General features: G+C 45.9%; 1 protein-coding gene across 1 annotated transcript in view; it reads right to left on the bottom strand.

Moving 5' to 3' along the window:
* The window catches only part of LOC129853016 (zinc finger RNA-binding protein-like), a gene marked incomplete in the record, with an annotated part of 56,215 nt that overhangs the window by 22,201 nt on the left and 10,773 nt on the right, over window positions 1–23,241 (bottom strand). Inside the window, 10 exon segments of the mRNA XM_055918645.1 lie at window positions 587–747; window positions 1,551–1,670; window positions 3,828–4,012; window positions 4,587–4,875; window positions 9,267–9,467; window positions 10,165–10,251; window positions 12,047–12,198; window positions 12,521–12,856; window positions 13,682–13,874; window positions 15,695–15,986. Of these exon segments, the coding sequence (XP_055774620.1) occupies window positions 587–747; window positions 1,551–1,670; window positions 3,828–4,012; window positions 4,587–4,875; window positions 9,267–9,467; window positions 10,165–10,251; window positions 12,047–12,198; window positions 12,521–12,856; window positions 13,682–13,874; window positions 15,695–15,986 (2,016 nt within the window).

Genomic DNA, 23,241 nt, shown 5'->3' with positions numbered 1-23,241 from the left:
ACACACACAGGCAGAGAGAGAGAGAGAGAGAGAGAGACACACACACAGGCAGAGAGAGAGAGAGAGAGAGAGACACACACACAGGCAGAGAGAGAGAGAGAGAGAGAGAGACACACACAGGCAGAGAGAGAGAGAGAGAGAGAGAGAGAGACACACACAGGCAGAGAGAGAGAGAGAGAGAGAGAGAGACACACACAGGCAGAGAGAGAGAGAGAGAGAGAGAGAGAGACACACACAGGCAGAGAGAGAGAGAGAGAGAGAGAGAGAGACACACACAGGCAGAGAGAGAGAGAGAGAGAGAGAGAGAGACACACACAGGCAGAGAGAGAGAGAGAGAGAGAGAGAGAGACACACACAGGCAGAGAGAGAGAGAGAGAGAGAGAGAGAGACACACACAGGCAGAGAGAGAGAGAGAGAGAGACACACACAGGCAGAGAGAGAGAGAGAGACACACACAGGCAGAGAGAGAGACACACACAGGCAGAGAGAGAGACACGTTCATTATTGGGAAGTATTCACTCAATTGGCATTAGCTAGAGAGACAGAGTTGGTGGTGATTAGCATACTGTGTGTGTGTGAGACCCACCCTATCTCTCCGTACCTCATCTCCATCCTCCATCTCTCCTCCTCCTCTCTCCTCCTCCAGTACTCTTCCTTCTGCATCTGCTTCCTCATCTTCTCTTCCTGGATCTTCCTGGCTCTGATAGAAGGCTTCACCTCCACTTGTAGCTCCGGGTTCACCTTTTTCTAGAAGGGAAGGAACAAAGTAGGGGGAACGCGTTATTGTGTGTCCCCATAATCGCAGGTCTGAGACCAGGGTTTCCCCAAACTTGGTCCTGCCCCCCCGGATGTACATTTTGGTTTTTGCCCCTAGCACTACACAGCTGATTCAAATAATCAACGCTTGATGAGTTGGTTATTTGAAATTAGCTGTATAGTGCTGATGGGCACACCATGTTTTCCTATGGAATTAGTTTCATGACAGTGATCAACTGGTTAAAAAAGTGACTCCACTAATCTTATACTGCAGGCGGTGTCTCCTTCCCTTCAGTGACTCCACTAACTTTATACTGCAGGCAGTGACTCCACTAACTTCATACTGCAGGCAGTGACTCCACTAACTTCATACTGCAGGCAGTGACTCCACTAACTTCATACTGCAGGCAGTGACTCCACTAACTTCATACTGCAGGCGGTGACTCCACTAACTTTATACTGCAGGCGGTGTCTCCTTCCCTTCAGTGACTCCACTAACTTTATACTGCAGGCAGTGACTCCACTAACTTCATACTGCAGGCGGTGACTCCACTAACTTCATACTGCAGGCGGTGACTCCACTAACTTCATACTGCAGGCGGTGACTCCACTAACTTTATACTGCAGGCAGTGACTCCACTAACTTTATACTGCAGGCGGTGTCTCCTTCCATTCAGTGACTCCACTAATTTTATACTGCAGGCGGTGTCTCCACTAACTTTATACTGCAGGCAGTGACTCCACTAACTTCATACTGCAGGCGGTGTCTCCTTCCCTTCAGTGACTCCACTAACCTTATACTGCAGGCGGTGTCTCCTGCCCTTCAGATGCATCTCTTTGGCGTTGGGATCGTTGAAGCTACATTCACACAGCTTACAGTGGAACCGGATTACCTTGCCTTCGTCGTTACGCACCTACAGATAAGAAATCAAATGTTTTATTCATGTATTTTTCTACACAAAAGATGGTATTTGACAATAGAACTAAGCAATGTTTCAAATACCATTGTTAATATGGAACTGTTAAAATCGTTGGGTCAAGGAGTCATAGGTCCTTTTAAAGAGTTTGATGCCCCCGTTGCCACAATGTACGGCTGCGGAGCCGACTTTTTCGGGATCTTTTAGTCCGCCCGGACTAAAAGCTTCCGGAGCCTCTCAAAGCGTCCGCGAATGTTCGGATCACGTTCTGATCAAAGCTGAATCAGATCTCTGCAAGATCACCTAATGATCACAGTACTCTACATAACATAGTATAATGTTACTGTAAGACAACACCGACAATCTAATTTCACCATTTTGCCAGAGTAGCCTGTTCTCTAGGAAAAGAGACTGTGTGTAGAGAATTAAATGTGATCCTCACATTAGCAAAAGCTTCGTGAAGGTCTGGATCTTTTGGTCCGGTGGACTAATGATCTCGAAAAACTCGGATCCGCAGCCTTGAAGGAAATAAAGGCTTTGACCGAGGCTGGGTCATACAGGTGCAATTTGTTATTTTATTTTTACCCCTTTTTTCTCCTCAATTCCGATCTTCTCATCGCTGGGAGTATCCTCAGAAACATGACCCACCAAAACCGCGCTTCTTAACACCCGCCCGCTTAACCCCGGAAGCCAGCCGCACCAATGTGTCAGAGAAAACACTGTTCACCTGACGACCAGGGTCGGCCTGCAGGCGCCCGGCCCACCACAAGGAGTCGCTAGAGCACAATGAGCCAAGTAAATTCCCCCGGCCAAACCCTCCCCTGAACCGGACGACGCCGGGCCAAACCCTCCCCTGAACCGGACGACGCCGGGCCAAACCCTCCCCTGAACCGGACGACGCCGGGCCAAACCCTCCCCTGAACCGGACGACGCCGGGCCAAACCCTCCCCTGAACCGGACGACGCCGGGCCAAACCCTCCCCTGAACCGGACGACGCCGGGCCAAACCCTCCCCTGAACCGGACGACGCCGGGCCAAACCCTCCCCTGAACCGGACGACGCCGGGCCAAACCCTCCCCTGAACCGGACGACGCCGGGCCAAACCCTCCCCTTACCCGGACGACGCCGGGCCAAACCCTCCCCTTACCCGGACGACGCCGGGCCAAACCCTCCCCTTACCCGGACGACGCCGGGCCAAACCCTCCCCTTACCCGGACGACGCCGGGCCAAACCCTCCCCTAACCCGGACGACGCCGGGCCAAACCCACCCCTAACCCGGACGACGCTGGGCCAAACCCACCCCTAACCCGGACGACGCTGGGCCAAATTGTGCGCATGCCTATGGGACTCCCGATCACGGCCGGTTGTGATACAGTACGGGATCGAAACCGGGCCTGTAGTGACGCCTCTAGAACTGCGATGCCTTAGACCACTTAATAAATGTGTCCCTTACCACAGATACTATCTAGAAGCTTAGCCTTATATTGTCTGTCGGACTATTGAAACTCTACACTCAAGCTGTTGTGATAAAGTACGTTAAATTTGATTCCTGTTAAACCAGGTACAATTAAGCAATACGGCATGAGGGGGTGTGGTATATGGCCAATATACCACGGCTAAGGGCTGTTCTTATGCCCGATGCAACGCAGAGTGACTGGACACAGCCCTTAGCCCACAACTCAGAGGTGTCTTATTGCTATATAAAAATAAATAAAAAACTGGTTACCAACGTAATTAGAGCAGTAAAAAGTACTTTTTGGTCATACCCGTGAAATGCACGGTCTGATATACCACGGCTTTCAGCCAATCAGAATTCACGGCTTGAACCACACAGTTGATAATGGAGATTAATCAAGTGAGGTTTTGAGAAAAATGGTCTGTACTAGAGTTGTCTCCTGGGAGGCTGTCCCGTCTGCTAGCTCTAAAGTCTGATTTGTCTGCGCTTGTCTTTTTCAACAAAGCATCTCTTGCCCTAGAGGCTGACCTGATCGGTCTTCGTTACCGTTTACCATTTATATCTCTTATAATTTTAAAGGACAATCATATATTCTACTTCCCTTTTGGCAAGACATTCACTCAGGTTTTTGGCTCTATGTGATCTGGTTCTATGTGATCTGGTTCTATGTGATCTGGTTCTATGTGATCTCACCCGTACCTCTTCCACATAGTCGTGCCCAACAGGCTGCACGTCATTCTGCAAGGCGGCCAGGGTAGACAGCGAATCAGAGGACTCGTTCTTCGTCTCCTGAGGTTGGGGGACCAATGAGGGCGGAGGAGGCTTGGATGTCTCCACCTTGGTTTCCTCTGTCACCTTCCCGGTAGTCTGGAGCTTGTTTCCCCCTGGAGACAGAATGAGGATTGATGAGGATTGGTAGAATTCCAGAATAATAAATGAGGTTCTGATGACTTGCAGCTTTACAGGGAACCAGATGTCAAAAAGAGTCTCGCCAGCCAAAGACGAACGTCTAAGGGGCGGCAGGTAGCATAGTGGTTAAGATCATTGGGCCAGTAACCAAAGGGTCTCTCTGGTTTGAATCCCTGAGCAGACTAGATAGGGGAAATAAAAATTAAAAAAAATACAAATTCGGCAGCTAACCGATTAACATCCCTAAGCGAGCGAACGAGATGGGCAGAGAAAGCTGGCCCTCAGCCTGACTTTAATCTCAGAGACTGGCAGCGATTCAGCTCCCCATTGGCATGTACTGCCAACACAGCTCAACCACTAGCCTAGAGCAGTCTCAGCCTCTAGAATTTCATCAGGGACCCCGTTCCACATGCAAACTCCATTTAAAAGACATTCTCCGAATTCAAAAAGCTATATTCAAGTTTCAGTGAAATGATTGGATGCTTGGATCTTTATTTAGGAGGGATGATGTGGACCCCACCCCTCCCATTTTAAACACAACAGCCTTACCGACAAAGTTGATCTTGGGGGTGTTAAACTTCTTGACAGCTGTGGTGGCATTGGCTGCTGATAAGTTGTTCCCCACTAGACCCTTCCCCAGTCCGGCCCCCGCACCACCCTGGCTCCCGATGTTAACCGGCTTCAGGTAGGAAGAGTTGGAGGTGGATCCTGTGGGGGTGGTAGAGGAGGAGGGGGTCTTGGAGGAGGAGGAAGTCGTGGTGGACGTAGGGGTCTGGGTCACGACACTGGGCTCTGTGGAAGGGATGGGTTTCCCCAGCTTGGTGTGCAGCTTCACCACCTGACAGGACAAAAAACAGAGACAGAGACTAAATACGTTATATACACACACACACTGAACAAAAAATAGAAAAACGCAACATGTAAAGCACAGCCTGGAATCGAACCAGGATCTGTAGTGATGAAGCTACCAATTTGGGTTTCCCAAATTGGTAGTTACAGTCTTGTCCCATCGCTGCAACTCCAGTATGGACTCGGGAGAGGCGAAGGTCGAGAGCCGTGCGTACTCCGAAACAAGACCCCCCCCCCCACCCCCAAGCCGCACTGCTTCTTGACACGATGCTCTCTTAACCCCGGAAGACAGCCACACCAATGTGCCGGAGGAAACACCGTACACCCTGGCGACCGTGTCAGCGTGCACTACGCCCGGCCAAACCACAGAAGAAGAAGTCGCAAGAGCACGATGGGACATGGTCAACCCCTCCCCTAACCCAGGTGACGTCGGGACAATTTTGTGCCGCTTCATGGGCCTCCTGGTCGCGGGCGTCTGCGACAGCCTGGGATCGAACCAGGATCTGTAGTGATGCAGCTAGCACTGGGCTACAGTGCCTTAGACCGCTGCACCACTCGGGGAGGCCCATGATCATTTTGCCCTAACACTACACAGCCCTACCAACATGTAAAAATGAACTAACCTGTACCCCCGCACTGACTCAGTATACCCTCTATATAGCCTCCTTATTGTTATTTTATTGCGTTACTTATTTTTTTTTACTTTAGTTTATTTGTTAAATATTTTCTTAACTCCTTCTTGAAACTGCACTGATGGTTAATTAAGGGCTTGTAAGTAAACATTTCACAATAAGGTCTACTACACCTGTTGTATTCGGCGCATGTGACAAATACATTTTGATTTGATATGATGTGGCTATGCCAAATGGCTGTGGGCTACACTAGTTCATTTAGCAGACACGATTTGATTATTTTATATTATTAAGAATCAATTGAACAAAGCTGAATAAAATATAAAATAGCAGTGCTAGCTGTGCTAGACACTCTGGGTTCGCGCCCAGGCCAGGCTCTGTCGCAGCCGGCCGCGACCGGGAGGCCCATGGGGCAACGCACAATTGGCCTAGCGTCGTCCGGGTTAGGGAGGGTTTGGCCGGTAGGGATATCCTTGTCTCATCGCGCTCCAGCGACTCCTGTGGCGGGCCGGGCGCAGTGCGCGCTAACCAAGGGGGCCAGGTACACGGGGTTTCCTCCGACACATTGGTGCGGCTGGCTTCCGGGTTGGAGGCGCGCTGTGTTAAGAAGCAGTGCGGCTTGGTTGGGTTGTGCTTCGGAGGACGCATGGCTTTCGACCTTCGTCTCTCCCGAGCCCGTACGGGAGTTGTAGCGATGAGACAAGATAGTAACTACTAACATTTGGATACCACGAAATTGGGGAGAAAAGAGGGTTAAATTTAATAAAATAAAAAAAGAAGATGAGTAGGCCTAACGAACAGCAAAAGCACTAGCCTGTCAATCTACTATCCCCAATAGTACAAAAGTCAAACTACTTTATTCTGTGCAAGAAATAAATATTCTAAAACCGTCTGGGACCATTGTGGGATGCGATAGATCTCAACGTAATACAACTAGCATCAAAAAAACTTGTTTTAATGCAATGTGGCTGATGCGACAGATCAGAATGTTCAGCTTAAAATGTTGATAAACTATTATGCTATTATTATACTATAAACTATTTCTTCACGTTATAAGAGCAGCAATGTGCACATGGCAGTAGGCTATACGCGTGAATGTTCCTGTTGACACAGCAGGAGTCTGAAACTCCACTGTCAGCTGCGTCGCTCTGCTATTGGTCTGGGCGGAGTTCAATTCACCTCTCGGGCCTATGTCGAGGGGGCTTCCCGTTGGACAGAGTGGTAAAACCAATGCTCTGTTTATAAACAAATCAGAGAGAGCAGGTGAACATAACGAGCACATATTAATCGTTCGCAGAGGTAGGAGGAACAATTAGAACTCGGATCTAGAAGCTTTCTGATAGTTGCTGCATGATTGGAACTCAATGAAAAAAAAAAAAAAAAAAAAAAAATTAAAATATTGTGGAATATAATAATAAGACATCAAAACACATATGGAATCATAAATTAACCTTTTTTTTTTTAAAGTGTTAAACAATTTAAATATATTTGAGATTCTTCAAATAGCCACCCTTTGCCTTGATGACAGCTTTGCACACTCTTGACTCTCTCAACCAGCTTCATGAGGTAGTCACCTGGAGGGCATTTCAATTAACGGGTGTTCCTGTTAAAATTAACAAGTTAATTTGTGGAATTTATTTCCTTCTTAATGCGTTTGAGCCAATCAGTTGTGTTATGACAAGGTAGGAGGGTATACAGAAGACATCCCTATTTGGTAAAAGACCAAGTCCATACTATGGCAAGAACAGCTCAAATAAGCAAAGAGAAACGACAGTCCATCATTAGTTTAAGACATGAAGATCAGTCAATGCGGAACATTTGAAGAACTTTGAACGTTTCTTCAAGTGCAGTCGCAAAAACCATCAGGCACTATGATGAAACTGGCTCTCATGAGGACCACCACAGGAAAGGAAGACCCAGAGTTCCCTCTGCTGCAGAGGATAAGTTCATTAGAGTTACCAGCCTCAGAAATTGCAGACCAAATAAATGCTTCAGAGTTCAAGTAACAGACACATCTACTGTTCAGAGGAGACTGCATGAAAATCAGGCCTTCATGGTCAAATTGCTGCAAAGAAACCACGACTAAAAGGACACCAAAAAGAAGAAGAGACTTGCTTGGGCCAAGAAACACAAGCAATGGACATTAGACCAGTGGAAATCTGTCCTTTGATCTGATGAGTCCAAATGTGAGATTTTTGGATCCAACCGCCATGTCTTTTGTGAGACGCAGAGTAGAACGGATGATCTCCGTTTGTCTGGTTCCCACCGTGAAGCATGGAGGAGGAGGTGTGATGGTGCTTTGCTGGTGACACTGTCAGTGATTTATTTAGAATTCAAGGCACACAAACAGCATGGCTACCACAGCATTCTGCAGCAATACACCATCCCATCTGCTTTGCACATTTTATATAACTAGGCAAGTCAGTTAAAGAACAAATTCTTATTTTACAATGACGGCCTACCACAGCCCAACGCTGTGCCAATTGTGCACCGCCCTATGGGATTCCCGATCACGGCCGGTTGTGATACAGCCGGGATCGAACCAGGGTCTGTAGTGACACCTCTAGCACTGAAATGCAGTGCCTTGGACCTTCGTGCCACTCAGGAGCACTTAGTAAGACTATCATTTTGTTTTTCAACGGGACAATGACCCAACACACCTCCAGGCTGTGTAAGGGCTATTTCACCAAGAAGGAGAGTGATGGAGTGCTGCATCAGATGACCTGGCCTCCACATTCACCTGACCTCAACCCAATTGAGATGGTTTAGGTTGAGTTGGATCGCAGATTGAAGGAAAAGCAGCCAACAAGTGCTCAGCATATGTGGGAACTCCTTCAAGACTGTTGGAAAAGCATTCCAGGTGAAGCTGGTTGAGAGAATGCAAAGAGTGTGCAAAGCTGTCCTCAAGGCAAAGGGTGGCTACTTTGAAGAATCTAAAATATATATTTTGATTTGTTTAACACTTTTTTGGTTACTACATGACCCCATACGAGTTATTTCATAGTTTTAACTATTATTCTTCAATGTAGAAAACAGTAAAATAAAGAAAAACCCTTGAATGGATGTCCAAACTTTTGACTGGTACTGGGTGAGCACACACACACAATGGATTCGGCTATTTCAGCCACACCTGTTGCTGACATATACAAAGAGCACACTGCCATGGAATCTCCATAGACAAACATTGTCATTAGAATGGCCCCGTACTGAAGAGCTCAGTGACTTTCAACGTGGCACCGTCACAGAATACCACCTTTCCAACAAGTCAGTTGGTCAAATGTACATTTTTTTTTTTTTTCATACACTCACTCGGTGTACAAAACATTAGGAACACCTGCTCTTTCCATGACACACTGACCAGGTGAATCCAGGTGAAAGCTAATGATCTCTAATTGATGTCCCTTGATGAGTATTATTATTAGCGTATGTTATGGACACTGCAGAGTGACACTGGCCAAATGAGTGACGTCATCATAGACTAAGTGAGTGCTATTGGGTGACCAAAACAGCCCCCCCCCCCCCCCCTCCCGAGACATGCCCTGGATGTACTTGATAAGAGTTTGTCCTGATGCAAACGGACATGAACAATACAAAAAAAGACTAAGTATAGAGCCTAGTACCATATCCATTACACTCAGTATTCCTGGAGCTCGTCGGTGGGTCTAGGCCGGGTAACTCTAAACCACTGGGACAACCGCGGATGTAAACAATGGGGCTTTATAAATCCATTTGAGCCAGGTAGCCTTACCTTCTGGTGCTTGGCCCCTCTGATGTGTGCAGCGTATGCATCTGCCCCGGTGCAGGAGACGTCACAGAGCTCACAGCGGAGCTGGTTCTGAGTCCCCCGGGCTGAGCTTCCTCCACTACTACTGCTGCTGGTGCTCTGGGAGGCCTTCAGGGCCACCTCTTTCTTCTTGTGCTTCTGACCCTCCAGGTGCTCCTTGTAGGTCTGGGTGGATGAGAGGGAGAAATCAGTTCTCTCTAGATCGAGCTAAACCTATATCGGAGGGTTGGGTGGATGACAGGGAGAAATCAGTTCTCTAGATAGAGCTAAACCTATATCGGAGGGTTGGGTGGATGAGAGGGAGAAATCAGTTCTCTCTAGATAGAGCTAAACCTATATCGGAGGGTTGGGTGGGGAGAAATCAGTTCTCTGGATAGAGCTAAACCTATATCGGAGGGTTGGGGGGGATCAGTTCTCTCTAGATAGAGCTAAACCTATATATCGGAGGGTTGGGTGGATGAGAGGGAGAAATCAGTTCTCTCTAGATAGCTTTATCAGAGGGTTGGGTGGATGAGAGGGAGAAATCAGTTCTCTCTAGATAGCTTTATCAGAGGGTTGGGTGGATGAGAGGGAGAAATCAGTTCTCTCTAGATAGTTTTATCGGAGGGTTGGGTGGGGAGGCAGTGACATATAGAATCTGTCAATGGAATTGAATTAATCATTGTGTATTATGAACATACTTGATGAGAAAAAACTAACAAGTAGTATGCATTTCCATACTACCCTAAGGACAGGTAGGTAAGTATGAGTCTCTGTGCTAACCTAAAGACAGGGGAATGAGAAAAGGGCTGAAAAAGAGGGACAGAGAGAGGAGAGATGGATGAAAGACTGATAGCCCCCGAGAGGTGGTCTCTATGCTCACCTGGGGTCCTGCACAGCTGATCTTGCAGACGTCACAGTAGTGGATCTGTGGTGGTTTGGGGGGCTGCTTGGGTTTCAGCTGCTTGCTCTGGTGGGGGGGGGGGGGGGGGGTTAAAAATAAAATAAACACTGAGTATCCAAAACATTAAGAACACCTGCCCTTTCCATGACAGACTGACCAGGTGAATCCAGGTGAAAGATATGATCCCTTATTGATGTCACTTGTTAAATCCACTTTAAAATCAGTGTAATGGGCTCCCGAGTGGAGCAGCAGTCTAAGGCACTGCATGAGGCGTCAATACAGTCCCTGGTTCGAATCCAGGCTGTATCACATCCTGCCGTGATTGGGAGTCCCATAGGGTGGCACACAATTGGCCCAGCGTCGTCCCGGTTTGGCCGGTGTAGGCCGTCATTGTAAATAAGAATTTGTTCTTAACGGACTTGCCTAGTTAAATAAAAAAAAATTAAAAGGCCACAAGATGTAGGTGTTCCAGTTCATCCCAAAAGTGTTTGGCGGGGTTGAGGTCAGGGCTATGTGTGCAGGCCAGTCAAGTTCTTTCACACCGATCTCAACTAATCATTTCTGTGTGGACCTCACTTTGTGCACAGGGGCATTATGTTGAAACAGGAAAGGACCTTCCCGAAATTGGTTGCCACAAAGCGTTCAGATTTCCCTTCACTGGAACTAAGGGGCCCGAACCATTAAAAACAGCCCCAGACCATTATTCCTCCTCCACCAAACTTTACAGTTGACACTATGCATTAGGGCAGGTAGTGTTCTCCTGGCATCGACCAAACCCCAGATTCGTCTGTCCAATGGAGATAAGTTTTACACCACTCCAGCCGACGCTTGGCATTGTGCATGGTGATCTTAGGCTTGTGTGAGGCTCCTCAGCCATGGAAACCCATTTCATGAAGCTCCTGACGAACAGTTATTGATGTTGCTTCCAGAGGCAGTAAGAAACTCAGTGAGCGTTGCAAATGAAGACTATTTTTTAATTTGATGCCCTTTAATCAGCTTCTTAATATGCCACACCTGTCAGGTGGATGGATTAACTAGGCAAATGTGAAATGCTCACTAACAGGGATGTAAACAAATTTGTGCACAACACTTGTGATATTTTATTCACACACACACTTAAGTTTGTTTTTGGCTTTGTAGTTCAGCACTTTGGATTTGAAATAAAATAATGCCTATGGAGGTTATTACAATGACTACGGGTTTATAATTATACGGTATTTTCATCCATATCGAGTAAACCGTTTAAGAAGTAAAGCACTTTTTGTACATTGTCCCCCCCAATTTTAAGAGACCAAAAGTATTTAGGGGACCAAAAACACTCTTAATTTTTCACGATTCATTCAGGATAATCTGTAACCATGGCAGCATCCACATTAATGTAGGGGTGGTTAGAAACAGATTCTCATTTACAATTAAAAAGTGACTCCAAAATGACACCATACATTATTCACCATTCATTTCTATTGGACACAAAATAATATGAAACACAACCAAAACAAAACAGCAAATGCATTCAACACATTTTTAGAGTCGCAAGTTTGATGTAATCATCGCGTGCTATGAATATGGCACCAAATATTAAACGTTTTACTACTTTAAAAAACGCACATAAGTGGATTTATCCGATACTTTTGGTCCTCTAAAAATGGGAGGACTATGTACAAAACAAACAAACAAAAAAAATACAGTTCACTCGATCTGGATGAAAATTCCCTCAGATTAAAAGCTGACCGTTTTGCACTTTAACCTCATAGTAGCCATTTAAAATCCAAAGTGCTGGAGTACAGAGACAAAACATTGTCACCGTCCCGATACTTTCGGAGCTCAGTGTCGTCAGAAAACATTGGAATAGAAATATGACCTGGAAGGGAGTTTTCTTGGCGAAGGAGCTTCCTGTCCAGCCTGCCGAAGCAGCGACTGCCGCCACAGCCTGTTTCTGCTGCTGCTGCTGCTGCTGGTAATAGGTAGAGGCAGCCGAGTACACCGCTGCTTCATAGCCCGAGTACGACGTACCTGGATGGGGGGGGGGGGGGGGGGGGGGGGGGGGGGGGGGTGAGAGAGAGGGAGGGGTTAATTCCCACACATCTAACTTCCAACTTCGCACAGGCCAGGAGCCTGAGGAGTTGGGGGAGGTATTGCGTGGTGCAATTACACATTTCCAGTAACAATCCCAGAATTCCTATAGGTTTCCCAGAAGGCTTAGTTGGAGCTGGAGGATTGTCAGTTGGAGCTTATTCCTCCAGAAACCCAAAAAAATATATCTGGAAAACCCGGGTGGGAATTCTATGGGAAAGTTAAGAGAATTTTATAGGTCTAGTTGTATTTGAATGCTTACCAGAGTAGGCGACGGGGTTGGTACTATACGTGGGACTCTGGGAGTACGTGACTGCGTTGGTCGAGTAGGTAGTTGGCAGGTAGTGCATACCGGTTACGGCTTGCATGTCGTGCTTACCAGAGTACGTGACCGCGTTGGTGGAGTACGTGGGGCTCTGAGAGTAGGAGGGGACGACGGAGGCGACGGCAGCCACGGGCTGAACGGTGGACACGGGGTAAATGGAGAATGTGGAGGAGGCGGGGGAGGGAGTAACAGGCTTGATGGCCGTCACCTGACGAGACTGTTGGGTCTGGGTGTAGGGGGTGAGACTGGCCTGGCTGTAGCCCGTCTTAGGGGCTGAGGGGGAGAAGCAGAGACATTCATGTAAAAATCAGGTTATTCTTAATGTACGTCTCTCTTACAGAAGGGAGGAAATTGGTCAAAAGCGGTGTAGCCTGTCTTAGGAGAGAGAGAGCTTGATGTTGGTCAAGAGTACTACAATACTGGATAATCGTGGGTACAATACTGGATAAACATGGGTACAATACTGGATAAACATGGGTACAATACTACAATACTGGATAATCATGGGTACAATACAGTAGAATACTACAATACAGGATAATCATGGGTGCAATACAGTAGAATACTACAATACAATACGGGATAATCATGGGTACAATACAGTAGAATACTACAATACAATACTGGATAATCATGGGTACAATACAGTAGAATACTACAATACTGGATAATCATGGGTACAATACTGGATAATCATGGGTACAATACAGGATAATCATGGGTACAATACAGGATAATCATGGGTACAATACTGGATAATCATGGGTACAATACTGGATAATCATGGGTACAATACTGGATAATCATGGGTACAATACAATACTGGATAATCATGGGTACATTACAGTAGAATGATATTGAAATAATAATCACCATCCAAGTGACTATGGATAAAGGACATTCTCGTATTCATTCTCGTACTACCATTAACATTTATTAAGTAAAATCACAAAGGAATAGGAGTGTAGTTATGCATTGCTTTCGCTCTGGGGTTTCAGACAGGGTCTCTCTAAAAGCACTTTGTGACATCTGTTGACGTAGAAAGGGCTTTCGAAAAACATATTTCATTGATAGTAGTAACTATCCGACCATCATCACCTGGTAGAGTTTTCTTCCACGTGGTGTCCCAGGATGTGTTGAGGGAGGCGGTCTGGTAGTAGGACTCGGCAGTGGGCTGGGGCTGTACGGCTACCGCAGCGGCTACCGCAGAGCTAGCTACGGGTTGCTGGTAGTACTGCTTAGGGTCGTAGGTTACCGCTGGGGCCGTGGACCGTACGTAGGAGTAGGAGTCCTGTAAAACAGAGACACGGTGGAGTCAGGGAAAAGAAACATGGAGGAGACGTCCTGTAAAACAGAGACACAGTGGAGTCAGGGAAAAGAAACATGGAGGAGGAGGAGGAGTCCTGTAAAACAGAGACACAGTGGAGTCAGGGAAAAGAAACATGGAGTCGTCCTGTAAAACAGAGACACAGTGGAGTCAGGGAAAAGAAACATGGAGTCGTCCTGTAAAACAGAGACACAGTGGAGTCAGGAAAAAGAACATGGAGGAGACGTCCTGTAAAACTTAGGACTCAAATTGCAGTTCCTATGCCTTCCACTAGATGTCAACAGTCTTTAGAAATTGTTTCAGGCTTGTATTCTGAAAAATGAGGAAGTAAGAGCAGTCGGAATGAGTGGACCCTAAAGTGTTACAGAGCTTTTTCATGCGCCCGACCGAGAGAGTGCCTTTCTTGTTTACCTTTTATATTTTCGACGTTATTGTTCGGTTAGAATATTATCAATTATTTAGGCTAAAAACAACCTGAGGATTGAATATAAACATCATTTGACATGTTTCTATGAACTTTATGGATATAATTTGGATTTTTTTGTCTGTCTGTTTTGACTGCGTTTGAGCCTGTGGATTACTGAAGAAAGAGGTTTTTGGATATAAAGAGACTTTATCGAACAAAAGGAATATTTATTGAGTAAATGAATGTCTGCTGAGTGCAACCATATGAAGATCATCAAAGGTAAAGGATTAATTTTATCTCTATTTCTGACTTGATAACTCTTCTACTTGGCTGGTTACTGTTTGTAATGATTTGTCTGCTGGGCTATGTTCTCAAATAATCGTAAGGTATGCTTTCGCCGTAAAGCATTTTTTTTAAATCTGACACCGTGGTTGGATTCACAAGAAGCTAATCTTTAAACCTATGTAAAATATGTTTTGTTTTCTGAATTTTTATAATGAGTATTTCTGTATTTGAATTTGGCGCCCTGCAGTTTCACTGGCTGTTGAAGAAGAGGTGGGACGCTACCGTCTCACGTACCCTAGAGAAGTTAATTAAATATATATTTAGTGTAGTCATCACAGTATACGCTGAATAGTAATTAACAGGCAGTATGTCAGTAGAGTTGTGATCACTACCAGACAGAGCATCACTACCAGACAGAGCATCACTACCAGACAGAGCATCACTACCAGACAGAGCATCACTACCAGACAGAGCATCACTACCAGACAGAGCATCACTACCAGACAGAGCATCACTACCAGACAGAGCATCACTACCAGACAGAGCATCACTACCAGACAGAGCATCACTACCAGACAGAGCATCACTACCAGACAGAGCATCACTACCAGACAGAGCATCACTACCAGACAGAGCATCACTACCAGACAGATGGAGTTTTGTGGGGTAAAAACTCCATCACAAGTTGCAGTTTAAACCAAAGCAGTTCTATCCATCATTCAGCCCAACAGCATCTGGACCTCCAGATTGACAGACACTTTCACACATTAAGGAACAAGCAGATGTGAAATCCAACACCTTGATTCAATCAACTTGAGGATTCTTGGGGGAGAAAAATAACGACTTCTGTGTGACTTTAAATCTTTAAAAAAATATATATATTTAAAACAAAATGGAGGGGACGTTCTCAAAAACAAATCCTGAAGCTTCAAATTAATCTCCCACAATGCTGTTTTGCAACCCTTTTTTGGACTAGTGCTAAAACTGCCTCAGAACACTGCTCAGCCTGGGGATTATGAAAGCTTTAAAGGTGAAATGAACACTCCAAAACACTAACATGTTGAATATAACATTGAGGTGGGATGTTAGTTACCTGGTATCCTACCTGGTAGTTCTGGGACGTGACCGGGGGGGGCGGCGGGGGGACGTCCGGCTGGCGCGCGTAGCCGTAGTCAGCAGTGGCGTGCGCCGGCGGGTACCCTCCGTAGGCTGCGGCAGTGGCTGCTGCTGCCACGGCGACAGGGGCAGGCCTGGCTACGGCAACTGTGGCGCCGGTGGGAGCGTAGGCTGCTGCCACGGAGTGGGCCGCCATCGGTGCCTGGTGTACGGTGTAGCTGGCCACGGTGGTAGGGTGGGTGTAGGCCACCCCCGCAGCTGGCTGCTGACTGGAGAGGGAGAGAGAGACAGAGAGACAGAGAGACAGAGAGACAGAGAGACAGAGAGACAGAGAGACAGAGAGACAGAGAGACAGAGAGACAGAGAGACAGAGAGACAGAGAGACAGAGGGAGGGAGATCATGTTTGGTGTGACTGCTGAGAGAAGGAAAATCAGTACCGTGGCTGTGACTACATTTTGGTGGTGCTGATGTAGGCCTAAGGATGGGTAGGGGGAGGTCCAGAGGGTGCGAGTCAACTTCCCCCTAATGAAATATTTAATATTTGCAATATTTAATTATTTTACATTTAATTGCCATTTCCTGAAACCTTGAGTAGAGACTCTTAAACAATGTTGGATCCTAAATTAAATTGAGGTGGTCTCAATGACACATTTTTGGGGGTTCAATTTAGGGATAATGATTATTCTTAAAATTAGTAGGTGTCTTCATGTGGATAATCTAGCTACAATTTGGTTTGGGGAGAACTCTGAATAATTCAATTACTGGATTCAACGTAGTAGTCCATCTTACTGTAGGAAATGTGGAATATGAACTGAACTAGGGCTAAATGAGCTTGTTTCAAGATCTCCATCCCTGACCTTATCCATCAGATCTGACGACTAGGCTACCAGTCACTCAACATGCCTCGTTGTCATCGGTGACCTGACTATTGTGACATCACTAGCAGCCTACTTGTTGACCTCCAGCAATACGAAGAGGAAAAGATCCACAAATGATTAACATACAGACTGTTCAGATTAGTAGGCCTAGCATAACTTTGTGTGAAGGACAGGCATTAGCCGGAACGGCTGTCTGCCGCGGAGAGCACTTAACTAGCGCAACGCGGCACGTTTCCTTGCTCGTCAAAACGCTCGTAAGGAACCCAAAACCGGCTGCGCACCATCGTGCATAAATATATTTTGCCCCCCCCCCACACCAAACACGATACGCAGGTTAAAATATCAAAACTATGAACCAATGACATTAATTTGGGGACAGGTCGAAAAGCATTAAACATTTATGGCAATTTAGCTAGTTAGCTTGCACTTGCTAGCTAATTTGTCCTATTAAGCTAGCTTGCTGTTGCTAGCTAATTTGTCCTGGGAAATAAACATTGAGTTGTTATTTTACCTGAAATGCACAAGGTCCTCTACTCCGACAATTAATCCACCCATAAAACGGGCAAACGAATTGTTTCTAGTCATCTCTCCTCCTTCCAGGCTTTTTCATCTTTGAACTTATGGTGATTGGCATCTACACTTTCATAGTATTACCATGACAACTTGCAAAACTGTTCGTCTTTCAATCACCCATGTGGGTATAACCAATGAGGAGACGGCACGTGGATACCTGCTTCTATAAACCAATGAGGAGATGGGAGAGACAGGACTTACAGCGTGATCTGCGTCAGAAATAGAACTGATTTCTATTTTCGCCCTTGGCAACGCAGACTCTCGTTGGTGCGCGCGAGCAGTGTGTGTGCAATAAGTGAATAACATGGATTTCTAAATTTATTTTGCAACGCGAGCGGTGTGGTCAGCCTGTTACGCCTACTACCGTTGATATCAAAGCATGTGTGTTCTGACTTTGTTAACTAAACAACGCTGTAGCTAACTATGAAAGTGGTTATTTGCTTAAACATACACTTTTGGCAAACAGTTCGTTCTCCATTTTCTCTATTCCCCCCCTCCCTCACATTAGATGGAATCAAAGGACAAAGTGGAGACCTGGGCTGCTGCCATCAAGCTCGGATGAGGAAGTGAGACACTCGCTGCGTTTTCTGCATCTTTCTGGCTCAAGTTGAAATCAATTTAGTAAGTAGACCAGACCCAGCTGCTATCGCATTGGTGCCTATGGGGGAGCCACCCCCCTTAAGAAGACAGGAACAGACCATCCCCCCCTCCCATGGTAAACTTAATTTATCCACCATCTTTGATAGTACTACGACTACGGGGGGGGCGCGCCGGAGGGGAGTGAGATATTTGTTTCTCCTTGCCCAAGTCCACTGATTGGCTCAGCTCCAACTTCAGGACGGTTGAGTCAAAAACCACAATGTGCCAACTACAATTAGAGGGCAATCGCCCGCCTCTGGTGTCCCAGGAATGAGTCCCTGATTAGAGGGGAACAATGAGAACAATGCAGTGGAACTGGCATCCAGTTTGAAGGGCCAATCAAATCATCCATTTATTTAAATAAAATAAAAAAATATATATATATATTCATCAATTTAGGAAAATGAAAGCCAGCCTTATATGCTTCCATAGGTTTCTAAAATAACCGTGTAGAAAGATGGCAGGCCGTCGGCATGTTTAAATATGGAGAACGATTTAAAGGAATGCCTTGAATATTTTGACAACACACAATGAGCGAGCAAGAGAGAAATCACTGCATCAAAAGAATGGGGAGCCAGGTGTTGAAATAGGAAAGAGGGCAAGAGAAGAAAAGAACGGGACAGGAAAGAGAAAGAGCGAGCGACAGAAAGGGAACGAGAGAGCGAGCAAGGCAAAGCGCGGAGGCGAGAGAATGGTGGTATTCAGGAAAAGCCTTTGATTATTTCCCCGATGAGCAGCAGACCAAAAGAGGTCTCTTAGTGGAGGAGAGTGCAGTGTAGCCCCTAGCCTATTCCTTCCAACACAGACTATGCACTACTGTTGACCAGGTCCGTCTAGTGGGCTCCCGATTGGCGCAGCGATCTAAAGCACTGCATCTCAGTGCAAGAGGCGTCACTACAGACCCTGGTTCAAATCCAGGCTGTATCACATCTGGACGTGATTGACAGCACACATTTGGCCCAGCGTTGTCCGGGTTTGGCCCGGGGTAGGCAGTCATTGTCAATAAGAATTTGTTCTTAACTGACTTGCCTAAATAAAAGGTTAAATTACAAAATAAGTTGAGACTGTTGCGTTAATTTTTGTATAGTAGTAGTTTAAAAAAGGGTCATAAAAAAATTTATGGTCTACAAGTTTTTATTTTGATGTAAACTATTTATTGTCATTGCGTCAATTTAAAATCACAGAATGGATTTACTATCCATATAGCCTAGCACTTGTGTGACCATTCCTCAAAACATAGAAAAATCAACTACAGAATGTTTACATGTAGGCCTATTGGCACTGACAAACAATGCCTTTCTAATTGCCAATTAATAAATTGGGAATTGAGTTTAGTTTAATTCAATAGAACGTATCTAATTCCTCAATTCCAAGATGTGCAGAGAGAGGTCTAGTCTATAAGAAGAAGGGCATCCATCTTGATGTCAGTCTCAATGAGCCTGTTTAATAATTCAAAATGGCTGGTCACGCTTCATGTTTTATTAAAATCGTATGTACGGAATACACCAGCCAATCAAATGCTTACTTGCCGGTTCCTTCTGGACAACGCAACAACAATACATTTACGAAAGATAATAGGAACATAAAGTAAAATGTCTCAGTAGAATAGAACAATAGAACAGAACAGAATAGAACAGGCACAATTTATAGTCCAATATTTACACACGTTTTGGTTAAAGGAGCAAGTGTTTAAATTGTGAAGACGAAGAACCTAACGTTAGTAGTAGCAGTTGTGATGGATGTGTGTGTGTGTGTGTGTGTGTGTAGAATTCAGAGCAGGTCAGTCCAGTTCTACTGTTCAGCAGTCTGATGGCTTCGTAAACAGAAACTCAGAGCCTAAAATTGTATCAGATTTGCTGTTCTGATACCGTTGGGCAGGCGCTAAGGGAGCGAACAGCTCGTGGCTGGGATGTGTGGGGTCTTTGACGATGCTGCGAGCCTTCCTGACATGCTGACTACACCGGGGCACGCACGCCATGTTGATTTTGTCCAAGTCAATCACACTTCTGTGAAATCAAACTGTCCACTTAGGAAGCAACACTGATTGACAATAAATTTCACATGCTGTTGTGCAAATGGAATAGACAACAGGTGGAAATTATAGGCAATTAGCAAGACACCCCCAATAAATGAGTGGTTCTGCAGGTGGTGACCACAGACCACTTCTCAGTTCCTATGCTTCCTGGCTGATGTTTTGGTCATTTTTTAATGCTGGCGGTGCTCTCACTCTAGTGGTAGCATGAGACGGAGTCTACAACCCACACAAGTGGCTCAGGTAGTGCAGCTCATCCAGGATGGCACATCAATGCGAGCTGTGGCAAGAAGGTTTGCTGTGTCTGTCAGCGTAGTGTCCAGAGCATGGAGGCGCTACCAGGAGACAGGCCAGTACATCAGGAGACGTGGAGGAGGCCGTAGGAGGGCAACAACCCAGCAGCAGGACCGCTACCTCCGCCTTTGTGCAAGGAGGAGCACTGCCAGAGCCCTGCAAAATGACCTCCAGCAGGCCACAAATGTGCATGTGTCAGCATATGGTCTGACAAGGGGTCTGAAGATCTTATCTCGGTACCTAATGGCAGTCAGGCTACCTCTGGCGAGCACATGGAGGGCTGTGCGGCCCCACAAAGAAATGCCATCCCACACCATGACTGCCCCACCGCCAAACCGGTCATGCTAGAGGATGTTGCAGGCAGCAGAACGTTCTCCACGGCGTCTCCAGACTGTCACATGTGCTCAGTGTGAGCTAAATTTGTCCTGGAATATATGTAGATACCTACTTTCTACAGGCCGACTCGTCGTTGATCGTCAGGCCTATGACAGTGGTGTCGTCAGCAAACTTGACGGAGTTTGTTACGCATAGCCACGTAATAGTGGGTGAACCAGGAGTACGCAGAGGACACACACCTCTGTATTAAGAGGTGTTGTTGCCGATCCTCACAGCCTGTGGTCTGCCCATCAGGAACATCCAGGATCCAGTTGCAGAGGGTGCTGTCCAGAGCTCTGAGCTTGGAGGGAAACAATAGTGTTGAACTCTGAACTGTAGCCAATGAACAGCATTCCCATATAGGTCTTCCTGTTGTCCAGGTGTGTTAAGGCTGTGTGAATAGTGATGGAAATAGCATTTTCTGTGGCTCTGTTGGAGCGGTAGGCAAATTGGAATGGGTCCAGTGTGCCTAGTATGCTGGCCTTGATGACCAGCCTCTCAAAAGCACTTCATGATGACCGGGGTCACGTCACCTCGTTTGATCATATTGGGCACTGTGATGGTGTCCTTAAAACAGGTGGGGACTACAGCCTGGGACACGTTGAATATGTCAGAGAAGATGGTCAGCACGGACTACAGCCTGGGACACGTTGAATATGTCAGAGAAGATGGTCAGCACGGACTACAGCCTGGGACACGTTGAATATGTCAGAGAAGATGGTCAGCACGGACTACAGCCTGGGACACGTTGAATATGTCAGAGAAGATGGTCAGCACGGACTACAGCCTGGGACACGTTGAATATGTCAGAGAAGATGGTCAGCACGGACTACAGCCTGGGACACGTTGAATATGTCAGAGAAGATGGTCAGCACGGACTACAGCCTGGGACACGTTGAATATGTCAGAGAAGATGGTCAGCACGGACTCGGCCAGTGATGCCATCTGGGCCCGTGGCTTTGACTCGAAGGTTTCTCACATCAGCTTCGGAAGGCGAAAGCACCTGGTCATCCGGAGCAACGAGAGTCTTTCTGGATGGCTCTGCATTGTCTGCCTCGAAGCGGACATAGAATGTGTTTGGGAGGGTGCCGGCGGTGGGCACCACACAGCTGGATTTGTCTTTGTAGTCTGTGATAGGTCTGTAGTCCTTGCAGATGCGTAGAGAGAGTGTTGTTAAACGTCAATTCAAGTTTGAGTCTATTGTCTTTATGCGTCCCTAATGGTTTTGAAGGAGGTCGTACCTGCCTGCCTTGTAATCGTCGCTCGCCACCGAGTCATCGGGGTTCATTTCTGCTGACATTGAATGCTGCAGTACAGGCTCGCAGCGTTGTACGGACATCTCTGTTCATCCAGGGTTTTTGGTTGGGGTTTGTCCGGGTTGTTTTTGTGGGCAACATAGGGCTGGGCAATATGACCTAAAAATCTTCTCGAAATGTACGGGTGATTCACAATGACCATTTTCTCCAAACGGTCCAATACACTGAATTTCAGATGGTCCGCAATAAATCTAATTCAGGGCTTGTAAAATTATACCTAAATATTAGTCTTCCACAACCATAAGACCCACTAATTATTTTATAAAAATGGTTTAACCCGTTTTTTGTTGTTGCAATAGTCACTGATCTAGCTTTCAAGTCTATGAAAACAGATGTTTTTGTTAAATTTACCACATCCACGCACATTGACTAACTTGTGGCATTAAAAAGAACATTAACAATCTCTCAAGCACAAGCCCATGTGAGTAGCCAGCTAATCTTTATATTTCAAGTTCAGCCAACTTGGCTCTATTTGCTAGCTAACAAGGTAAAACAGCTACATTTTTATGACCACACCCTTCGGGCTATCTCGAACAGCATGTTAGCCCGTCCATGATAAGGGAATTATATGCTTAAATGGTAATGATTAAAATATTCCACCCTGAAACCATATAATTTTATGAAATGTATTAGAATCATAAGACTATAATCTGATGTGTGTAGTTTTAGTCAGAATTAGAACAGGGACCTTTTGTTCCTTTTTAGTACGTAAGCAGGGTGCAAGTGTGAAACAAATGATAAGAGGAGCTATCGACAGACGAGTTGTACTACTGTGTTCCTTACAGGACATTCTGTCTCCACCCGTGGAGGGGAGAAACTGTTAGGCTGGCAGAAGATTATGAAACATGTTGCAGATTAAACAATGTATCTATCTAGTGGAAAAACACTGTTTGTAGCTTAAGATTTGAACTTGTGTGTGTTATAAAGACTGTTTGCATTCTTGACTTGAGCACTCTCGTGAATAAACTGTACTAACCTTTTGCATAAGCTTTGCATCTTTGCCTAATTATTATTAATCCCATGGTTTTACAAACCTCTGGGATTGGTCAAAGCAATTGATTGTTAGTTATTATCATCATTGCAATTGAAAACGATAATCATTGCACACGCCCTCAAAACATGATTTCGATATATCGCCCAGCCCTACGTTAGAGGATAGGATCAAGCCCTAGTACCTAAAAACACATTTCCTAATGAAGCCTGTGACTAACGATGTTCAGGAGTCCTGGGTGGATGAATCTTTGAACATATTCCAATCAGTATTCTCAAAAACAGTCCTGCAGCATTGAGTCTGCCTCCTCTGTCCACCACCTAACATTTCTGTCCAGCGCCTAACATGTCTGTGTGTTGGTGGCTACCTCAAGTTGCTGCTTGTAGGCGGGGAGTAGGAACAGAGATACGTGATCTGATTGGCCG

Source organism: Salvelinus fontinalis, chromosome 4, assembly GCF_029448725.1.
Source record: "Salvelinus fontinalis isolate EN_2023a chromosome 4, ASM2944872v1, whole genome shotgun sequence".
Lineage (NCBI taxonomy): Eukaryota > Metazoa > Chordata > Actinopteri > Salmoniformes > Salmonidae > Salvelinus > Salvelinus fontinalis.
This window is presented reverse-complemented; position numbering and strand designations above follow the sequence as displayed.